Here is a 20,264-nt window from a genome sequence, read left to right as displayed (position 1 = left end):
CACGCTCAACAGCACCATTAAAAACCCCTCATTTCGGGGTGCCTGGGTGGCTCAGTGGGTTAAGCCTCTGCCTTCGGCTCAGGTCATGATCTCAGGGTCCTGGGATTGAGCCCCGCATCGGGCTCTCTGCTCAGCGGGGAGCCTGCTTCCCCCTCTCTCTCTGCCTGCCTCTCTGCCTACTTGTGATCCTGCCTACTTGTGATCCTCTCTCTCTCTGTCAAATAAATAAATAAAATATTAAAAAAACAACAACAACAAACCATTTCGCCCGCCGCATCATGGCAGCACTGGGCGTGGGGGGTGTCAGGGGACAGGAACAGAGTGGGTTTGGGCAAAGAGCATGGGCCTCTGCAAGGGCACATGGGCTGCTGTTGGTGAGAAATCCTTGCTAACAGGCCCTCTCTTTCCTTCCAGGCGTGGGCTGATGCCTTCCGAAGTAGCCCTGACCTCACCGGTGTGGTGCATATATATGAGGAACTAAAAAGGAAAGGGGTCGAGTTTCCCATGGCAGACTTGGACGCTCTGTCTCCCATACACACACCACAGCGGGTAAGCTTCCAGGTGGCATTTTCTAGAAAGACCTACTGCAGAACGGGCCAGCCACCGCCACCACCCTTCTGCTGCTCCCTTTGAATTATTTAGCTTGTCATCATGCTTTCTTAAAGCTTGAGGGCATTTCTTTTTAATAACAAGGGGAATGTGGGAGTGAGACAGCTGGTTGACTGGTGATTAAGTGGCAGCGGTGATTTCCCCCCCCTGTTTTCATCTGACTGTGGAAGGATATAATAGAGGGATCAGTTCTGACGTTTTTGTGCAAATGGCCTCTTGGGCGGAGCCATCCATCTCATGAGGGCCACTAGCACCTACTTTGCAGAGGCTCCAGGAGTCCGGTGTGGGGATGCCGGCCTCTTCCTAGGAGAGCACCGAGACATCTCAGTGTTGGCAGTGCAAAGGAGCTAATGGTGTCACTGATCGTGAGACAAAGGGTAGCTTCTGGTTTTTTCCAACTGTACAGGTCAAATAGATCGAAATTTTATTTTGAGCTACTAGTGTTCAGCATCCATGCGGACATCTTTTGATTCTGCCAGCCTTGGGATGCAAAGCCCAGGGGGGGCCCATTTAGGGGCCTGCCATGCAGCTCTTGCAATGTGGGACAGCTCTGTGCTTCTGAATGGAAACCACGCCCGTGATGGACGCTGTTCATCCTGGGAAGCTAGTACCTCTGTGGTTGGGAATCAGTTTTTGGCCCCACGGGACAGCCAGGAAGCTCCAGGATATGGGAGAGGCACCTTGACCCAGCACGCTCTGCCTTGTTGGCTCCCTCTGCCCATCTCTGAAATGGGGGCAAGGAGTCTAGAGCATCTGTCCAGATCCCTCGCGTGGATCACAGTTAACGTTCAAGAGGCTATCTGAGATACTGAAAGGGAAAGCCTAAGAAATTGTACTTTGCAGAGCATTATTCTCATTATGATCCCTCCAAACCACTTGCTGTGCTTTGTGGGATAAACGTAACCCGTTTTATTCTTCTAATAATGACATAGAGCAGTGTTGTTGTGCCTATAATTACAAAGAACATTCGGTAAATTGCATAATTACTATTTATATTAGTCTCCTCCGTAAAGGCCAGAATATCATCTTCTGCTACCAAATAGGGATTCATGATTAGCAAAACTTTGCAGCAGGCCCCCTCCACTCACATTCTGAGGTGGTCCTAATAAGGGGAACCCTGACCAAAGCTCTCACAGAGCACCCTCTTTCCGAGTGACTTTGGTTGCCTGTGAGGTAAGTAGAAGGAGGAGCCGTCAGCAGTCGGCAGGCCGCTTCAGGGCTGGAGAGACTGGGAGCAGAGCAGGCAGAGGGATGCCTCCAACCTCGCAGGTCAGCAGCAGAGCTGGGCCCCCCGCCCGCCTGCCAGCTGCGGTGGCGGGAAGGGCTGCCCTGGGGTGGGGTAGGTGCCAGGTCCGGCCACACAGGCAGCCCAAGTGAACAGAGGACTTTGTTGTTGCCGTGCCAGAGCGTCCCCGAAGTGGATCCAGCCGCAACCATGCCCAGGTCCCAGTCGCAGCAGAGGACGAGCAGCAGCTCCTATTCCTCGCCTCCTGCTCCCTACTCCGCTCCGCAGGCCCCGGCTCTGAGTGTGACTGGCCCCATCACGGCCAATTCAGAACAGGTACTCAAAGACTTCCGGGCCACAGGCAGGGCGGCCGACTGTCCTCATTCACCCTTTGGGGACATATACGGAAGCCTTCGCTGACCAGGTGCTGTGCTAGGTGTTGGCGGCCCCCAGATGGCAGGGCCCAGATCCTCTCCCGAGGGCTCGCCTTGTCATGGGGAGACGGGGTGCAGACCGCGGGAGCAGGAGCCAGGAGCTGAGCCCGGAGCTGACGCTGCTGAGGCTCTGGAAGCCAGAGGGGGGCCTCGTCTGACAAGGTGCAGAGGGTTTGGAGGATCAGTGCAGGATCCAAGAGACGGGGGAGGCCAAAGGTCAGCGACCCAGTTGGGTTGTGAACAGTCGTGTGGGTCACGCAGAGAGGTCTGGATTGATCTCCCAAGCAGTGTCAGCTGTCAGAGGCCGAGGACAGGATCCGCAAGGTGCCGTGCAGGCAGAGGCCAGGATGAGGGAGGCCCTTAGGAAGCGCCCTTCCTGCCTTTATTCCAAACACTGCCCACCTTCCCTGAGTTACTTCCTGAGAGGCCAATGCCCTTTTAACCCCAAACTGGATTTTTTTAGATGAGTCGTAGGGACTGGTACTTAATGAATCTCTAGAATGTCCATTAGTGTAAAAAATTTGAGAATTGATCAGACTTGGGGAAAACAAAAAAAAAAATTCTGTTCCAGTGTTTACATTTTTTAAGTCCTTATTTAATATTTGTGACAGTTTCATCATGATGGAAACTCATTTAAACAGAGGGGTCAGGCGTTGAGGTGTGGTTACCTAAAGTGTCGGGCCAGGGCCGCTCACGTTTCTGTTCTCTGCTGGCCCCGAGGAGGCCAGCTGGAGGTCAGACGGGCCTAGGCTTAAGTCTCCTCTCTGCCATTCGCTGTGAGGCTTCCGTTGGCTCATTTAACCCAACCAGGTCAGTAGAACCAGGTGGTAGTCCATCTCTTGGACCCTGTGGAGCCATTGTGGGCTTCACAGGCAGCAGGAGTGGCCTCGTGGTCATCACCCATGTGCTGTGTGTACTCATAAGGAGAGGAAGTCGAAACCCACAGCTGAAACACGGGCTGTATGATAACCGTGGGCTTCATTTGCTCCCTTCTGCCCTTTCTCCTGACGCAAAATGGCCAGGAACTGTCCCCAGAAGGGAAGCCCTAGGGAGGAGGGTCTCTGGCGGCTGTGGACTCTGCTTCCAGCAGCAGAACTGGGCCCATTTCTGCTCAGAGCGGTCTGACACATTTGGAGACCTAGAGACCTTCCACTGGTTCCTTGTCAGTGTGGTGCGAGCTTGGGAGGAGCCCTCTCATCGAGGCCAGAACGGTCTGGAATGGGTGAGAAGGCATGCCTCCTGCCCCTGCGGGAAATGGAAGTGGAGCCGGCAGGAACCCAGCCTGGCCTAGAGGGACCCCAGGGGCTTCTGAGCCCATGTGTTGTCTGTTGCATTCCTGAGCTTCCAGGGCCAGAAACCTCTTGTGGCTAAGATGTGGGAGGAGTTCATCTACCAGGCAGAACCAGAGGGGAGAGGAGCCTCTCAGGACCTGGCCCAGTGCCCTCATTGACCACTTGTCCTTCTGTCCATCCAGTATACATGTACTGAGGGCTCCTGTCCCTTTCCCAGTGCTGAGAGTACCGACCTCCACTCATTAGAGTCCCTGCCCCCAGGAGATGGGGGGCAGGGCCGGGCCTGCGGTAGGAGGGGCCTGGTTGGTTCTTCCTCAGGGAGGGGGACAGCAGAGTCTGTAAAGGCTTCAGGGAGTACAGAAGATGTCATTTGAGCTAGGTCAAAGTGCAGTTGGGATCCGTAGTAAAATCCTGCGCTCTCGTTATTGTAGTAGAAAAGGGGCTGGATGCGTACCAGCACTGCGCGGGGTCTTCACTTCCGTCGTTCCTAGCAGCCCTGAGTCGTAGGCAGTGCTTCCCCGTCTCCATAGGTAAGGAGACAGAGGCTCAGGCAGGTTCAGGTCTGTCCCTTAGGTGTCCCTACTGCAGGAAAGATGGCTGAGGCCCAGGCTCCAGAGAGCTCTGTTGGATGAGCAGGTAGGGAGGGGGTCTCCCCGGAGTCTTCTCTTGGTCCATCTCCCTCGTTCTTGCCACACCAGAAAAGTGCAGCTGACATCAGCCAGCCCCTCAGGGGACCAAGGTGCTTCGATTGGAAACCCCTGGTGGGACCAGCGTCTGTAGCAATGAGGGCCCTTGGGGATCAATCACACATTCTACCACTTTTACTCCAAAGAGTAGGGACAGAGGCCTGAGAGATGAACTCCCCACTTGAGCTTCTGCAGCGGGAGGGCCAAGCTGCTCACCAGCTCTGTCCACGCCGGATGCAGAGCTCTCTTCCATCTGAGTCGTCCGTGACCAGCTCTCGGTAACCAGGGCCTTTGTGGGGTGGCCTCGCTGCCTCATTCACGTCTCTCCCTCACCCTCACGCACAGACCAGAGTGAGCCAAGAAGCCTTCGAATGCTGAGCACATTCAGAGGTGTAACCTAGATGTCATAGTGAAGGGGACTGTCACCGTACAGGTGCAGTTTGACTGACCTATGCTTCCTGCTTTCCTCTCCACTCCCAACCCCCTGGCCCAACAGATTGCCAGGCTTCGGAGTGAACTGGATGTTGTTCGAGGCAACACGAAAGTCATGTCGGAGATGCTAACAGAAATGGTCCCTGGGCAGGAGGATTCGTCCGATCTGGAATTGCTACAGGTGAGAGGGGGTATGTCCTTGTCTTGTGGAAGCTCTGGACCTGGGGACCCAGCCGTGAGGCAGGAGCAGGGCCCGGGGGACTATTGTGGGAAGGGACCGAGTCCCTATAAGGCTTGCCCTCAGCCTCATGCTTCCTTCCTGGGACCGGTCAGAAGCCAGGACCAGGCTCTCTTTTTTATTTTCCTTTGTGACATTTTTTTTCCCCGACTCTAAAATGCTGATCACAGAATACATGCCCACCAAAAGATAAAGGACATACAAAGAAGAAAATACTCATTTTCTTTGATTGCAGCACCCACAAATAACCACGGTCCTTGTTTTAATGCAAAAAGTCTTTCTGACTTTTTTTCCATGTTAGTTTTTGTCTCAAAAGGTAATTGATATACTATTGTGTGGACAATGTCGTGTGTCGCTCCACTCCCTCAGCATTACGTGGTGAGCACTTGTGATAGGACCTCCTCAACCTTCCCCGTGTGCAGGAGCCCTTCTAGCCACACTTTGCCCCTGAGACAGTCCTGAGACCGAGAGGAGGTGGAGGCTTTTTTTCTTCTCCTGAATACTGAGGGGTCCAGGCCGGGGTTGGGCACCTGATGGTTCTTGGGCATTTGCTGCTAACTGGCCTCCCTGACCACTAGGCACCCTGCAGATCTGGGGGTGCGGCAGGAAGGGGTCTAGGAGCAGAGCTGGCCTCCAGGACCGCCCTCAGACTAGCGTCAGGGATTGTGGTGAGCCAGAACAAGAGCTAGCAACCGATCTCCACCACCACCGTCTCCGACGACTCTGGCCTTTGTAGGAAGTGGCAGCAGCACTGCCCTTAGAAGCAGTGACCTTCTGGAGGGGTGGAGAAGAGATGCTCTAAGCTGCAAATGCCAGATCTTTTCAGCGGGAGGCAAGATGCTTGAGTAAACAGGTCAGGAGCCAGACTGGCTTGGTGAGCTGGCAGGAGCACCTCACGACGTGCCTGCTGCCCCTCTCCTTGTCTGGCACTTGGAGCCGGCAGTCTTGGTCCCCCAAGTGCCACTCCTTCCAACCCGCTGTTGGCACCTACTTGCAGCCACCGAAAGCCCAACCCGGGTGGTCCCTCCTGTCAGCAGTGCCCCTGGCCACAGTGACCAGGCCTGCACCCAGGCCGCTTCTCATCGTACCCTCTTCCTTCCCTGGTGGAGACCTGCTCTGGGCCGGATGCCGAAAAAGCAGAGGTGCATGGAGCGTAGTCCTTGCTCTGGAGGAGCGCCCAGCCTGGTGCGAGAGGCCGACAGGAAGTGGGTCATTTCCTGAACCCGTGACATCAGGTTGCTCTTAAAGCCAAGCTGAGTACCCTCAGCCAGCCCAAACGAGGAGCCCCACACGGCTTCTCCCAGCCTCGCTCCTGACACCTACAGCCGGCCCGGTTGGCCTCCGTTCTGTAGGGGCCAGCTGTCTGCATGCCACACAATAGGGGATCCAGTGTTCCTTTAAGGCACCATTGACCTCCATTCCCAGCCTATAGGGGGAGTTCTTCCAGGCCTTAGGCGCTACAGAGGAATCTGAGATCAGTCCAGAAACAATCCAGAAACTGCGACGGCCTCTTGAGGCAACTTTGTGCTGTGTCAGCATCAGAATTCCTGCTGACAGGGGGTGGTTTGCAGTGGACAGAGCTGAGCTCCTGGCAGCAGGGGGTGGGCTGAACAAAGCCAACATGCTTCTAGACAGCCAGAGCAGACCCAGACAGCAAGCATACTCTGTGTGTGTGTGCATGCCTCTGTGTGTGTGTGTGTGTGTGTGTGCGCGCGCGCTTAAACAAGCCCATCAGCCAAGACAAACAGAACCTAATCTCCTGGCGTCAGCTCACAGTTTTCAAAAATAGGTTGCTTCCCATGACGTTTTCCTTCCCTCTGTTTTGTTCCAACTCCAAACCTACCAACCCTCCCTGCTATCTTATAAATCAAACAGAGAAAGAATGGCTCTGGGTGCCAGTGGGAGGCTGCCCTCTCAGCCCGGGAGATTCAGGAGTTGCACAGCTCTGTGCGAGCAGCCGCGGTCCTGCTGGCTCCCAGCCTTGCTTCTCAGTCATCCCTGACATCTCCCCTCGTTGTCTTCCCCCAGCAGTCGGAGGCCGGCGGGGCAGGGGCTCCCAAGGGGGGGGGGCTACCCCAAACAGTGAGACCTCCTCGTGGGAAAATGTTACCAGCTGCTTGGAAAGTGATAGGATCAGAATGTGGCCTGAGGACCCTTCAGCTGAGCTGGAGGGCAGCCAGCTTGCAGGGCAGAAGCTGTCCAGAGCTCATGGTGCTGGCCGGGGCCATGGAAATAAACCCATTTGTCACCAACCCAAATGTTCACGCCAACAGAAGCCTCTCCCGACTCAAGTGTAAATTGCTGGGTAGGAGGCAGAGGAAACGCAAAGTGAGGAAATTGGAGGTGTCAGCCCCGGGATGCACCGGGGCTGGCGAAGCGCGGTCCTGGACGGTGATGTCCCTAATTGCTTCCTGTGCCTTGCATCGTACTTTCAGGAGTGGCCTTGAAGAGCCACAGGGAAGCTGGGCAGGAGAGCCACTAGCCTGAAGGGAGACTGGGGCCACTCCTTACAGTGTGCTGTCATCTTAGTCGGAGCCCCTGAGGGAAACTGAGGCAGGGGGCCCAGAGGGAACGTTGTGCTGGGACAGAGCCCTCCACTCCCTGAGCTGGGACAGAGCTTCTAGGCAACTAGTCCAGCTCCACACATGTGCTCGGATTCAGCGGCCACCTCATTTTTCTTAGCATTTTCTTAACATGACAGGCTGTGTGAGCCCACGGAACACTTCATTTCCAGAAGCATGTCCTGGTCAGACTTCGGGAACCACCACAGGAGGGTGGAAAGAATCACTGGGTTCACATCCAGGCCCGACCACTGACAGTCTGGGCAAGACTGGGAGACTGGGCAGGGCCCGGAGTGATCACACTCCTCTTGGAAGAATAGAAATTGTTCATGGGAGGGGTGCCTGCGTGGTTCAGCTGGTTTGCCGGCCAATTCTTGATTTCGGCTCCGGTCATGATCTCAGTGTTGAGAGATTGAGCCCCATCTCGGGCCCCATGCTCAGCACAGAGTCCGTTGGAGATTCCCCCTCTCACTCTGCCCCTCCCCCTGCTCATGTGGGAGCTATCTCTCTCTCTCAAATAAATAAAATCTTTTTAAAAATTGTCCATTTGAGGTGGCTGGCACAGTGCCAGGCGCAGGCAAATCATATGCAGGTCGGACCTCCTGCGATTATCGTCAGTACATCCTTGTAGAGGGCAAGCTAAAGTCTGTCTCCCTGTAACCGCTACCCTGGTCTGTCTGCTCTAACCACAGAACATAACAAAGTCCTCTTTCACAAAGGTCGGTCCTTAAATATTTGAAGACTCCTGCCAGGGCCTGGTCTGTGTGGTACAGATGTGGCTGTTGGCAGCCCACCTTGAAGATGAGTTCTCAGCTGGAGGCTATAAAATGGAGAGCTTCCATCAACCGAAAACCTTCCGTCTCTTTCTTAGGGCTGGAAAGCCATATCTTCCGTACCCTGCATGTGGGCACTTGGGTTCAGGCCTGAAATTTGAGACCGTTTCTGTGTCTGCTGAAATTCATGTCCTTAGCTACAGCCTGGGAGTCCGGTTTTGGAAATCTTTAACGATCTTGAGGCTGTCATCCAGTAACTCCCCGTCTCTCCCAAATTAGCCTCCTAAGCTTTGTTTTCAAATAATAATAACTTTTAATTAATCCAGTGATGTCCAAATTGGGCATTCCTGCCTAGCTACCAACACATCATAAAAGAAGCTCTCCTCTGCGTTGTTTCTTCAAGTAGCAGATGGCACGTCACCTCCTGCTTCTTGCATCTCATTTCAACAAAAACTGGGGTGTCCAGGACCATTTTCTCTAGGGAGATCTAGTTTACTCTCCATGTTTGGCTTCATTATTCCCCCTTCCCTTCAACAAAGAGTTTCTTCTTCTCCCCGCCCTCCTTTGCTATTGTAGAAAGATCTTCAGGACCTTATTCTGTGTTCCTTAGAACTTGGAGAAGGTTCAGAGGAAACCCATAAAGATGATTAAAAGAGTGTTTTGCGAGGTGGGGATGAGAATGTCCCTTGAAGAAAAGATAAAGGCATTGGGATTAATTAGAAAGAGGTTATTTTAATAAGTTCTGATCGATGGAGGGCTTTTGCACAAAGAACCCTGACCAGCTGTTCCCCCTCCTCTGTTGAGAACTGGACATAGGAGGAGGCCAAAGCTAAAATCTTCAGCGTGTAGGAAATGCTTGTCCTGGCTGTTGCATGGTGGGAAGATTGATCAGGGCAAGCTGTGTGCTCTCATGACTTAGGATGAGAAGAAAGTCACTCTGTGTGGCTGCTTTAGAGGGGGGCGTAGGCAGAGGAAGGTCTCCCAACTGTGCCTGCCATGGGTCTGGCTGCGGGTGACCCCACAGAGGTCCTGTAGACAGCCTGCTGGTATTTGGTGGCAGAAATCTCAATGTGCTGTTCCTCTTTTCCCCTTTGATCTCTTTGTTTTTTTTCTCACTGTTTATTTTTTTTTTAAAGATTTTATTTATTTATTTGACAGAGAGAGATCACAAGTAGGCAGAGAGACAGAGAGAGAGGGAAGCAGGCTCCCTGCCAAGCAGAGCGCCCTGTGTGGGACTCGATCCCCAGGACCCCGAGATCATGACCTCAGCCGAAGGCAGTAGCTTAACCCACTGAGCCACCCAGGTGCCCCTATTTTTTTTTAAGGTGATTAATTTTTTTTTTAAGATTTTATTTATTTATTTATTTGACAGAGAGAGATCACAAGCAGGCAGAGAGGCAGGCAGAGAGAGAGGAGGAAGCAGGCTCCCTGCTGAGCAGAGAGCCCGATGCGGGGCTCGATCCCAGGACCCTGGGATCATGACCTGAGCCGAAGGCAGCGGCTTAACCCACTGAGCCACCCAGGCGCCCCTTAAGGTGATTAATTTTTTTTTTTTTTTTTAAGGTGATGACTTAGCAGCACCTGGCTATTCAGTGGAGTGTGTGACTCTTGATCTTGGGGTTGTAAGTTCAAGCCCCCTGCTGGGTGTAGAGATTATTTAAAATAAAATTTTTAAGAAAGAAGAAGAAAGTAACTCAAAAGCTTGAAGGAAGGACATGGTAAAATTTTCTGCAGAGGCCCTAGGACATCCTTGATTTGGAAGCTCCAGGCGGACTCTCTGGGCCAGTTAGGCAAAGCTCTTTGAAGGACCCCTGAGTGTCCCTCTGGGATCAGAGCATGCGAGGCTCTGCCGTTGGGGTCAGGGCTATCTTTCCCAGCGCCCCAAGCTGAGGGCTGTGGGGAACAAGGCAGCAAGTGCAAAGGGCAAAGCAGATGCTTCTGGTGCATACGGTCCATGAGATCACCACATTCTGTGCTCTGGGGTCTCATTCTTCCTCCACGCTGATAATATTAGAGCTATTAGAGGTCTCAGACATCATCTCGCACTTTCCAAACACTTCTGTGAGGTGTGGGGAGCTTTTATCCACAAATAAAATTGCACAGAGAACTGCAGTGTCTCGGTGGGAGTGTCCCAAACCCCAGGCCATGGGGGGCGCCTCAGGGACCCTCTGCAGAGCTTCCCCACTTCTCCGACCCCCTTTTCCTACCCAGGGAGAAACAGGCCCAGAGAACGCTGGAAAGCTGACCTAGACATGGCTGCTTACTGCCTGCCACTTGGTTCCCAGCACCCAGGAGGGCCTGGGCTCCGTGGGGGAGATTGAGTCCATCCCTGCGCTTTTCTGTCTAGTGGCTCAGGTGCTTTGGAGACATGTTTCTGAGGCATTCCCTTCAGTCTCCTGAACGATCTGGTTTGTTTCTTCTTTGACTCGGGTGGACCATCCTTGAGGCCCACTCTTTCTTCCCAGGCTTCTATGGATTGGGGTGGGGGTAAGAGCTTGTTCTCACTTAATGGAGATACACTCGAGCCAGAGATGCTAGGGGGAGGGAGCTCTGACCACATGGGGCAGCAGCGCTGAGTGGAAGTATGTCCAGTCTGGAGCGGGTACGGGTTGGGGGAAGACCCCAGGATCCTGGGTGGATAGGGAGATGGATAGCTGGGTGGACACGTGGTAAGCTGGAAGTGTAAAATGTTAATAGTAGTTAGAATCCAGGACTCTACTATAGCATTTTAAAATCTTTTCTACGTTTAAAAATGTTGTGGTTAAGCATTGGGGTGGGGAAACATTCTGGGGCCTTGAAGGATGAGTAGGAATTTATTCGGTGAAAAAGAAGAGGAACATGGCAGGCAGAGGGCTGACTTGTTGGGGGCCCCAGAACAGTAAGGGGCCTGAGGCCGTCTGCTGTTCTAGAAAGTCTGAAGGGTATTTGGAGAAGGCCAGTGGCTCTGGGAGGTGATGCCCCCAGCTTCTGCTAGGGTGGCTCAGGACCTCTTTCCGTCTTGGGATTGGCCTACAGTTTGGATAGGAAGTCACTGACCTTTCCTTTCCCTCCCCAGCCCAGGGAGCCAGGGCTTGCTGTTTGGCCACAAATACCAGACAGAGCCACACTTCCTGTTCTGGACCTGTCTGGAGCGGGAGGGGGCGGGGGGCCGTGGCTACCTTTGCCAGAGGGAGTGGGCCTATGGCTGGGGCTCCAGAACCTTTTGCTCATCAGAGATTTTGTTTGTGGACACCTTGAGTGTTCGTCTCCTTTGTACGGGGCATATACACATCCAGGAAGGGATCCAGGCGCTGTGCCTTTTCCCTCTGGCCGCCACCTGGCCGCCTGTGTCCCCAGGCTCTGGCTTTCCTGCTCTGTCCCCACGCGCTTTGGCAGGTCTCCAGCGTGTCTTCCAAAGCACTAGGCAGGATCTGCTGCCCAAGAATGGCCAAATGTCTTTTTCCTTTTGCTTAATGAAGGCTGGTCCTTTATGGTCCTTTAAAGTGAATCCGAATCCGTGCTCCCTTACACGCCCTGAGAAGGTGCTCCAGGTGCTCTAACGATGTATCATAATATGATTAGATTATTTTTATTGTGCACCTCAGTGCTAGCCATGGGATCCTTCCCGTGATCTAACGTGATTGCTTTTTTCAGAAGTTCATCTGTGTGGGCTTTTGTTCCATTTTTCAATTTTCATTCTAGCTCTCATTCATGAGTGCACTTTGTTTCTGTAATTAGGATTTCCGCTGAGCCTTTGGCTTTCCTGTGTAGTCACTGTCCCTGCGGTGACTGGATTTGACCTGTGGGTGTCTACCAGCACCGTGGCTGGGATTGTGGCAATCCATCACCGAGTTCTGGCCAGGCTTCAGGTCTCAGGCCTTTTCTCCTTTTCTTCTCAGGGCCGGCCGGGGAATATGAGCCATTCACAATGGTGGAGAGTGGACAGTTCTTGGCATCTTACTGGATATGATATCCTGTGCGATTAATTTTTTTATATTTGCCTTGTGTTATTCTAATTCATGCATGTATGTTTATAAATGCTGACTTCTGGGGAAATGGGGCCTGGGATGAGTCCTAGAGAGGGAAAATTTGATTCTGGGTGAATGAGAATTGCCCATTCTCCTGAGTGGAGAGGGGGCCAGCAACAAGACTAAGCGGGTATAGATCCTGAGCCAGGGCAATGATGGGGAGCAATTAGTTTTGTGTGGACCAAGGGTTCAGAGCATCAAAGAGTGGAGGTGTCCCCAGCCTTCCCCCTCCAGCCTCAGTCTGCTTCTGGCCTCCCCTCCTCTGTGTCACCTGCTGGTGGGAAAGCTACTCCCCATGGAGGCTGATTTGGCCAGGGGTGCAGCGAGTCCCTGAAACCCCAGGTCAGAGGGAGGGAGAGAGGAGTTGTGAATACCCAGTGATTTGCTGACAGCCCCTTAGTTCTAGGATCACTCTGCCTTCTCCCAAACCTAGAATGGGAGTCGTAGGAGAACCAAGAGTGGGACTGTTTCCACAAAAAAAGCTAGAAGGTCTGGATGTTGGACTTGCTGGCCTCGTAACCCAGAGCAGCATTCTGGTTGTATGGAGGGCCAGCAACAGGGTAGAACGAAGACAAGGGTGGTGTTTCCATAACCAGACAGGGCCCAGCAATCCAGAAGCTCTCCAATGAAGCTTTTTTTCTTCTGGTGAACACCAGACTCTTTTGGACCCAGCTGTCTAAATCTAGAAACCTTCTGTCTTGACACCCCTTCTGTAGTGGGGTGGCTGTGGGCTGACCCATGTGGGTTGGGCTTCTTTCCTCAGCTGTCCCTGCTCTTGGGGAAGGAGCCCCCACAGGCTGAGCAGCCAGGGGAACGCTGATGGCAGAAGCAGTTTCCAGACCTGGTGTCTGGCTGGTCATGATCTGCTTATTCTGTGATGGGGAGGTCTGTCATCATCAGTACTTTGGTCTTACCTGCAGGATCAGGCTCAGGACACTCACCGTCCAATGGTGAAGGGTATGTATGTGCATATAAGTGTGTAAGGGAACACTGTTTAGAGACCTTGGACTAAGTATGGATAGAAGGAAGGAAGCCTGCCTCCATCAATTACTTCTCTCCAAAGTACTTAGGGTGTAGCTACTATGTGTCGGTCAAGGATGCTGGAGAAATTGGGCCAAGAGAGGCCAGCCCTACCTTCAAGGAGCTTCGATGTAGAGGGGGAGACTGATAGGGGGTCCAGCCGTAATGCCCCTGCGTGCCAAGCTCAGTGTTACACGGCACTGGTAAGCCCCGGAATTCCCTGCTTCGCATCTGGCCACATCTGGCCAATCAGCAGATGATTACTGGGCCTTTTCTCCATGTGTGGCTCAGCGTAAGGTTTGAGGTCATCTCCGGGGTAGGAAATGATGGCATCTGCTTCTCCCTCGTGGTGTTTCTGGTCTAGTGGAAGGGGAAACCTAGTTCTGGCCAAGCTGGCCAGACGAGGAGACAGAATATGAAGCTGAACCTAGATCGTGTACATGTGTGGTGTCTAGAGCAGTTAAGTCCATCAGAAACATTTCCAAAGGAGGTGGTTTGGAGGCTGAGCTGTGAGAAGGAAGGACCGACCTCTGGTGCATCTCTCATCCCCTTCATGAACTGGGTCATCGGCTGCCTCTAGTGTTCAGGTGGTGGGGACAGCCTTCCTCTTTGTTTCACCCCCAGTGGGACTTGGAGCTTTTCTGTGGTCAGTTGGGCAGGTGGTTGAGGGAGTTCCACAGGCAGGTTTCAGCGAGAGCACGAGTCAGGCCGCCATCTGGAGCAGGGAGAGCCTGTGGAAGCCAGGTCAGAAAGTGGGAAGGGTCTGTTTTCAGGGGAACAGTTCTTCCAAGGGTAGAGCGGGCTCCAGTGGTGACCAGGGGTCCATCGGAGTCTCTTCGGGAAGACGTGTCAGCTTGCTAGCTTCTCAGACCTCAGCAAGATGTCACACATGCCACCAGAATATACCTAATGCAGTCATGACATACACTCTTGCTGTTGCTGGGAGCGTAGATGACCTGGTCTCGTCTTTCTGGAGGCTCTTTTGTGATTACCAGTCTGTATTCTAAATGACCGTGTACCATTTCACACAGAAGTTCCACTTCTAGAGCTTGTCCTATGGAAGCACTGGTACAAATGTAGGAGCCTGTGTGTGTATGAATGTTCCTGGCCGCATTGTTTGCATTGGCCAAAAGGAGGCCTTAAGGCACATGCCCAGCAACGGAAGCACGGGGAAATGCTTCATGGTACAGAGTGGTGAGGCCATATGAGGCAATGGGGAAAGGTTAACGAGAGTATTCTGTTGAAGAGAAAAAGCAAACTGCAAAGGATCATATTTTTAGACATTATAAAGAACGCTCTGTACAAACTTGTGCCAATGTGCACGTGAGAGTATAGAGCTAAGGACCCTTGTCCTGTTGAAAAAGAGCTTGCTTCCTCTGGGGCAACAGGAGGCAGTGAGAGAGGGGCCTTCCACTTGGCATGCCCCCCACATCTGGCTTTCTTGGGCAAGCGTGCACTTTTTGTGATTTTAAAGAATTGGCTCCCGCTTGGCCAGAGGAGGTGGAATGGGACACGTAGTGTCACAAGCAGGCTAGTCAGAGGCGCATGTGTTCCCTAGGAGCTGAACAGGACCTGCCGAGCCATGCAACAGCGCATCGTGGAACTCATCTCCCGCGTGTCCAATGAGGAGGTCACTGAGGAACTGCTTCACGTCAACGATGACCTCAACAACGTCTTCCTCCGCTATGAGAGGTGGGGCCGGGGTCCCTTCTCGTCCTGCCCAGAGACTGTTGCCAACAGAGGAATTTCTCTCCTGAACAATGGGGAGAGGGAGAGGAGGGTTGGAAAATGCTCATGGAGATGCTAATTTGTTCTTGACTGACAGGGAAAATGTTTCTGGTTCTCCTGGGAACCGAGCAGCAGGAAGGTGACAGGCAGAATTAGGCTCTGCCCTTTGCAAGCCTCAGGCTGCCCTGCCTCCCTGACTCCCCCCAGGCCCTCTAGGGTAGGGCTGGGGCCCTGGGGCCGGGAGCTTGCACCTGCCCCTTTGAAGGTCCTTTTGAGTTTGAAAAGGATTAAAGTGGGGGGGGGGGGGATCTCCGCTAAGGAAAAAAGACTTCCTCTTTGCCATCTTCAAAGAAAGAAGAAAAAGAGATTTTCCCCTCCCTTTGGTAGCATTTCTAGAGTGTTCCAAAGAAGGCAGGGTGCTTAGGGAAACACACACACACACAGTTCATTTGAGTTTTTTTTGCAGCCAAATCATTTTCAGATTTGAGATAACCAGCTCGAAGAAAATTCTTTTCCAAATCCTCCCCTGGGGATGGAGTTGTCAGTAGGAGAAAATGGCAGGTGCAGCTCCCAGAGCATCACTCAGCGCCTGTGGCTCAGGCTTCCCCCAGCAAAGGCACCAGAAGACACCTTGCCCAGGGCCACCTTCTCCCAAGTCGGAGGCCCTCGACCCTCAGAGACTTGGGGCCCTGGTCCCTGCACTCACAGCGCGATGACCTGGCATCAGTTAGGGTCAGTGGGGTAGATACTTGGGTCTGGTGGCTTAGACGTTTTGCTATGGGCGTCATGACTCCGGCCGGGCCTTGTCCCTGCTTCAGCTGGGGAGCAGGCATGGGTGGTCCTGGGTCTATGGGACAAATTTCGAAGAAAACTCTTTAGTAAGAATGTGGGGCCACCCAGGGGCCTCGTGTGTCCTTTAGAGATCAGAAACAGATCTGGTGTGCCTCGACTCCCAGCTTGAGACCCCTTGGTTTTGCCTTGTGTCTCCAGTTTCTCTACCTTAAGTGAGCCTGGCCTTTCACCTGTTAAAGCCATTTCTGCCCCTCCTAGGATAGGAAGACGGGCTCATGTGAGCATTTTCTCCCGAGTCTGCCAAGGCCGGCCTGACCACAAATTCAGAGGCAAGCCCTGAGGTGCCATTCTGGCTAGAGTGCTGTTGATAAGACTGCTAGTCCCTCCAAGATGGTGTGAGAAAGGTACTCCAGGATTAGAAACCTTTCAGGTCTATTAGCATTCTGCTTCTTCTGATAGGCCATGATTCATAAAAACACCCAAGTCTCTCTTGAAACCACAGTGGTCACATACTGCCTAACCAGATTATTCCTTGTGCAGATCCCTACTCACCAGATGCTGAGCCCAACAGGTCTCAGTAAAGGCTGGTTTCTCCAGTCTCTAGCTGCAGGAGGTCTCTTAGCCACCTCTTTGCCCATGGCATTTTGGAACTTTTAAATGCAAGGGCAGTCCATGTGCATGCCTCCCAGTTGCCCTTGGATTCTCCACCTGGTGGGTACAAGAGAGGAAAGGCTCTCCATGGTTGCTCCTAGCCAGGTGCCATCCACTGCTGGTGGGGAGTCTTTGGGCCAGGCCAAGGGCCTGTGCCTATCTCCCTCCTCTAAGCGTCTGCCCTGTGTGGGCCCCAGCCCCTTTCCTCCAGCAAGCTGAGCTGGGGGCATTTTAGTGACGTAGGCTAATCACACCAAGCACAGCTCTGTGGAAAGGGAGGGCATGGCATATCTGAACTACTCCCAGGTAAATGGTTGGGCCAGCCTCCCCTTTTAGGAAAGAGGAGCACTCTGGGCCCAGAGAGTGAGGGGACAGCTGGGGATGCTTATAATGACTGCCTTATGATGGCATTTGCCAACCAACACCTTCCTCCCTTACCTCCATGTCCTTGTGGGTGATCCTGGAGGCTGATCCTCTGGAGGGAAGGCATGGCGAAGTTGGGGCGGGGGAGTCCGCTCTCCCTGGTCCCCCAAATGGCCCAGATTGGTTTCCTTTCCTGGAGCCTTGGTCCCTAGGAGCTCTTCACAGGACCAGCGAGCATCACTGTGCTACATCGTCCCTCCTCACTCTGCTTTCCCTTCCCCTGTTAGGTTCGAGCGATACAGGTCAGGCCGATCGGTGCAAAATGCCAGTAATGGAGTAAGTATTCCTTCAGAATTTTCTCCTCTCCAGATGCTGGGAGACCTGCCTCCCTTTGGTCTCACCTTTGGCATTTCTAAGTGGGGGCTAAATATGTGGGTCATGAGGGGCACCTGGCTGGCCCAGTCTCTAGAGCATGGGTTTCTCAGGGCCATGAGTTCAAGCCCCATGTTGGGGGTAGAGTTTTCTTTAAAAAAAAAAAAAAAAAGTTAGGATAATGAAAGAGCAAGCTCTGGCTGATGGGATACTGCAAAAGAACTAGTAGACACGTTTCTGGCGGGAGTGTGGCAAGCAAACCCCAAGTTACATCTCCCTGGACAGCAGCTGTCCTGGTGACTGCTTCACTTGCCTCCTTTGGGGACAGCAGGGAGGAACCAATGGGCAGGGGCCAGCATGGAGCCCTGAAGTCCTGGTGAGGAAAACTGCCTTGTTCCTGGACTAGTGCAGCATTGCTGTTTCTCCTCGGGCGCCCTGCAGCGGGCCTGCCGGCTCGTACCTAGGACCCCAGCTCGGGGCTCAGGGGCTCACCACTGTCTTATGTGCTGGCAGGTACTGAACGAGGTGACGGAAGACAACTTAATAGACCTGGGCCCGGGGTCTCCAGCCGTGGTGAGCCCAATGGTGGGGAACACGGCACCCCCATCTTCTCTCTCCTCTCAGCTTGCAGGATTAGGTAAGTGTCTCACAGGGCTATCAAGGGCCTTCTTTTCAGTCCACTTCCCGGTTGTGAGTCAGGGCTGAGGGCCCCTTTGTCTCTCTTGGTTGGAAGGCCCAAAGAGAGCCTTTAGAGGGATCCATGGAAAAGTGTATCCCTGACACCCTGTGGCACTTTTAGTTGATGACTTCTGTCCCTTAACTTCAAAGTTTAAACCTGTGTTGGAAAGAAGGGGGCAGTGGGGGGAGTTCCAAGCAACTGGAAGCTATTTGCCTTTAAGAAACGGTAGCTGCTGTGTTTTATCTGGAATGTTCTCTGTGGTCGAAGTGATTGTTTTCTCAAATTAACTAGGACAAGGATGGCAAATAGGTTTCAGCTCATTGGCTGCTTGGGACAAGGTCTAAGAAGGATGCTGCTTGGGAGATGAGTCTGTGGTTGATTGGTGATGCCTGCCACGGGCTTGGAAATGGGAGGTTATGGTGCAGGTGTATTTGCTCTTCTTGAACTAACCAGCAGCCCAGGGTGCTGTCTGAAGCCTAAAACAAAAGAAACTCACCACTTTCCCACTTTTCCATTCGCAAGTGTGGATTATTCTAGATGCTACAAATACACTAGATGATACACCAATTTGTAATAGATAAAATTACGGTATTGAAGTGATAACACACAGCCCTCACAAAATTCTTTCCACCTTGCTTTTCTGTTTGCCTTTTTTTTTTCTTAATATTTATTTTTAGGGGCGCCTGGGAGGCTCAGTGGATTAAGCCTCTGCCTTCAGCTCAGGTCATGATCTCAGGGTCCTGGGATTGAGCCCCAATTCGGGCACTCTGCTCCGTGGGGAGCCTGCTTCCCCCTCTCTCTCTGCGTGCTGCTCTGCCTATTTGTGATCTCTCTCTCTGTCAAATAAATAAATAAAATCTTCAAAAACATATTTTTCTTGGGCGCCTGGGTGGCTCAGTGGGTTAAGCCGCTGCCTTTGGCTCAGGTCATGATCTCAGGGTCCTGGGATCGAGTCCCGCATCGGGCTCTCTGCTCAGCAGGGAGCCTGCTTCTCTCTCTCTCTCTCTCTCTGCCTGCCTCTCTGTCTACTTGTGATCTCTCTGTCAAATAAATAAATAAATAAATCTTTAAAAAAACAAACAAACAAAAAAAACCCATATTTTTCTTTATACCTTCATTCCATTTCAGTTGAATCGGGCTTTGATTTAGCGACCTGTCCATTGCTGTAATTCTGGCTTCTCAGCATCTCATGAATCCAGGAATCCAGTATGGCCACTGTTTCTCTTTTGGAACAGAATTCTCTGCCTTCAATCCACCCAGCATATGGCCACCAGATTTAATATCTGAAAGTCAAATTTAATTCTGCCTTCCATCTTAAATAAAGGTCTAGTATTGGGGCGCCTGGGTGGCACAGTCGGGTAAGCGTCCGACTCTTGATTTTGGCTCAGGTCATGGTCTCAGGGTCATAAACTCAGGGTCATGAGATCAAGGCCCATGTCAGGCTCCACGCTGGGCATGGAGCCTGCTTAAGATTCTCTCTCTCCAATCTCCCTCTGACCTTCCCCCCCACCTCTTGCACATGTTTGCTCTCTGTCTCTCAATAAATAAATCTTAACAAACAAACAAACAAACAAAAACGGTCTAGGGGCGCCTTGGTGGCTCCATTGGCTGAGCATCTGCCTTCAGCTTAGGTCATGATCTCAGGGTCCTGGGATCGAGTCTCACATTGGACTCCTTGCTCAGTGGGGATCCTGCTTCTCCCTTTGCTCCTCCCCTCTGCTCATGTTTTCTCTCTCTCTCAAATAAATTTTAAAAACCTTTTAAGAAAAAGGGTCTGGTGTCCTCCTCATTGGCTCCTTTACCTGGCTTTTGAGGCTTTTCACAGCCCAGCCACTGCCCACCTGCCTTTCTAGCCTTTTCATTCACCATTGTCTCCAGAAGCGTGGTTCACTCCACACACCCTGGACTTCCCGGCTCTGTGCCTTGGTACCTGTCTCTCCCCCTTCTCCTCGCAACAGAGTCCCCCTTGTCCTTTAAGCCCCACTTGTGAGTCAGTTTTGAGGCTCTTCTAATTATCTCAAGCTAGGTCCTGCGGGTATCTGTCTGTCCCCCACCAGTGGGTGCGCCCGAAGGCTGAGGACCGCGTTAGTCTCAGTTGGGTCCGCTCACGATCTGGCTCTGAACGTGGTGGGTGCCTGCGAAATCTTTGTCAAGGAAATACATGAGCCAGGGGCTTAGATGTGTGACTGAGTCAGTGAGGAGCGTACTGATGAGAGCGCCACGGGACGTCTGCAGGGACACCGGCTCCAGGCTCCTCCTCACTGTCAGCAATCTCCCTCATTCATAATGACTCTTCCCTACCTTGAGCAGCTCTGGGGCTCGTGGTTTCTGTCCCCCAATCTGGGCCCCAACATGGCTCCTCCTGCATGTGGTGGGCTAGGGGTGCCGAGAAGAGGCCTGTG

The 20,264-nt window shown here is 52.7% G+C and overlaps 1 protein-coding gene across 4 annotated transcripts in view; it reads left to right on the top strand.

Moving 5' to 3' along the window:
* TOM1L2 (target of myb1 like 2 membrane trafficking protein) overlaps positions 1 to 20,264 on the top strand; it is a 118,123-nt gene that overhangs the window by 84,368 nt on the left and 13,491 nt on the right. For 3 of the 4 annotated variants that reach the window (XM_004776510.3, XM_004776512.3, XM_004776511.3), the window contains exons 5-10: positions 415 to 549; positions 2,015 to 2,170; positions 4,743 to 4,859; positions 14,836 to 14,969; positions 17,099 to 17,147; positions 17,697 to 17,820. In XM_004776510.3, the coding sequence (XP_004776567.1) occupies positions 415 to 549; positions 2,015 to 2,170; positions 4,743 to 4,859; positions 14,836 to 14,969; positions 17,099 to 17,147; positions 17,697 to 17,820 (715 nt within the window). The remainder of the gene's footprint in view (positions 1 to 414; positions 550 to 2,014; positions 2,171 to 4,742; positions 4,860 to 14,835; positions 14,970 to 17,098; positions 17,148 to 17,696; positions 17,821 to 20,264) is intronic. The other variant, XM_013047865.2, reaches the window with a different exon arrangement.

The sequence above is a fragment of the Mustela putorius genome, unplaced genomic scaffold (genome assembly GCF_011764305.1).
Source record: "Mustela putorius furo isolate JIRA1106 unplaced genomic scaffold, ASM1176430v1.1 tig00000731_pilon_pilon_pilon, whole genome shotgun sequence".
Classification (NCBI taxonomy): domain Eukaryota; kingdom Metazoa; phylum Chordata; class Mammalia; order Carnivora; family Mustelidae; genus Mustela; species Mustela putorius.
Note: the sequence above shows the minus strand (reverse complement) of the source record. Positions and strands in the feature narration are given on the sequence as shown.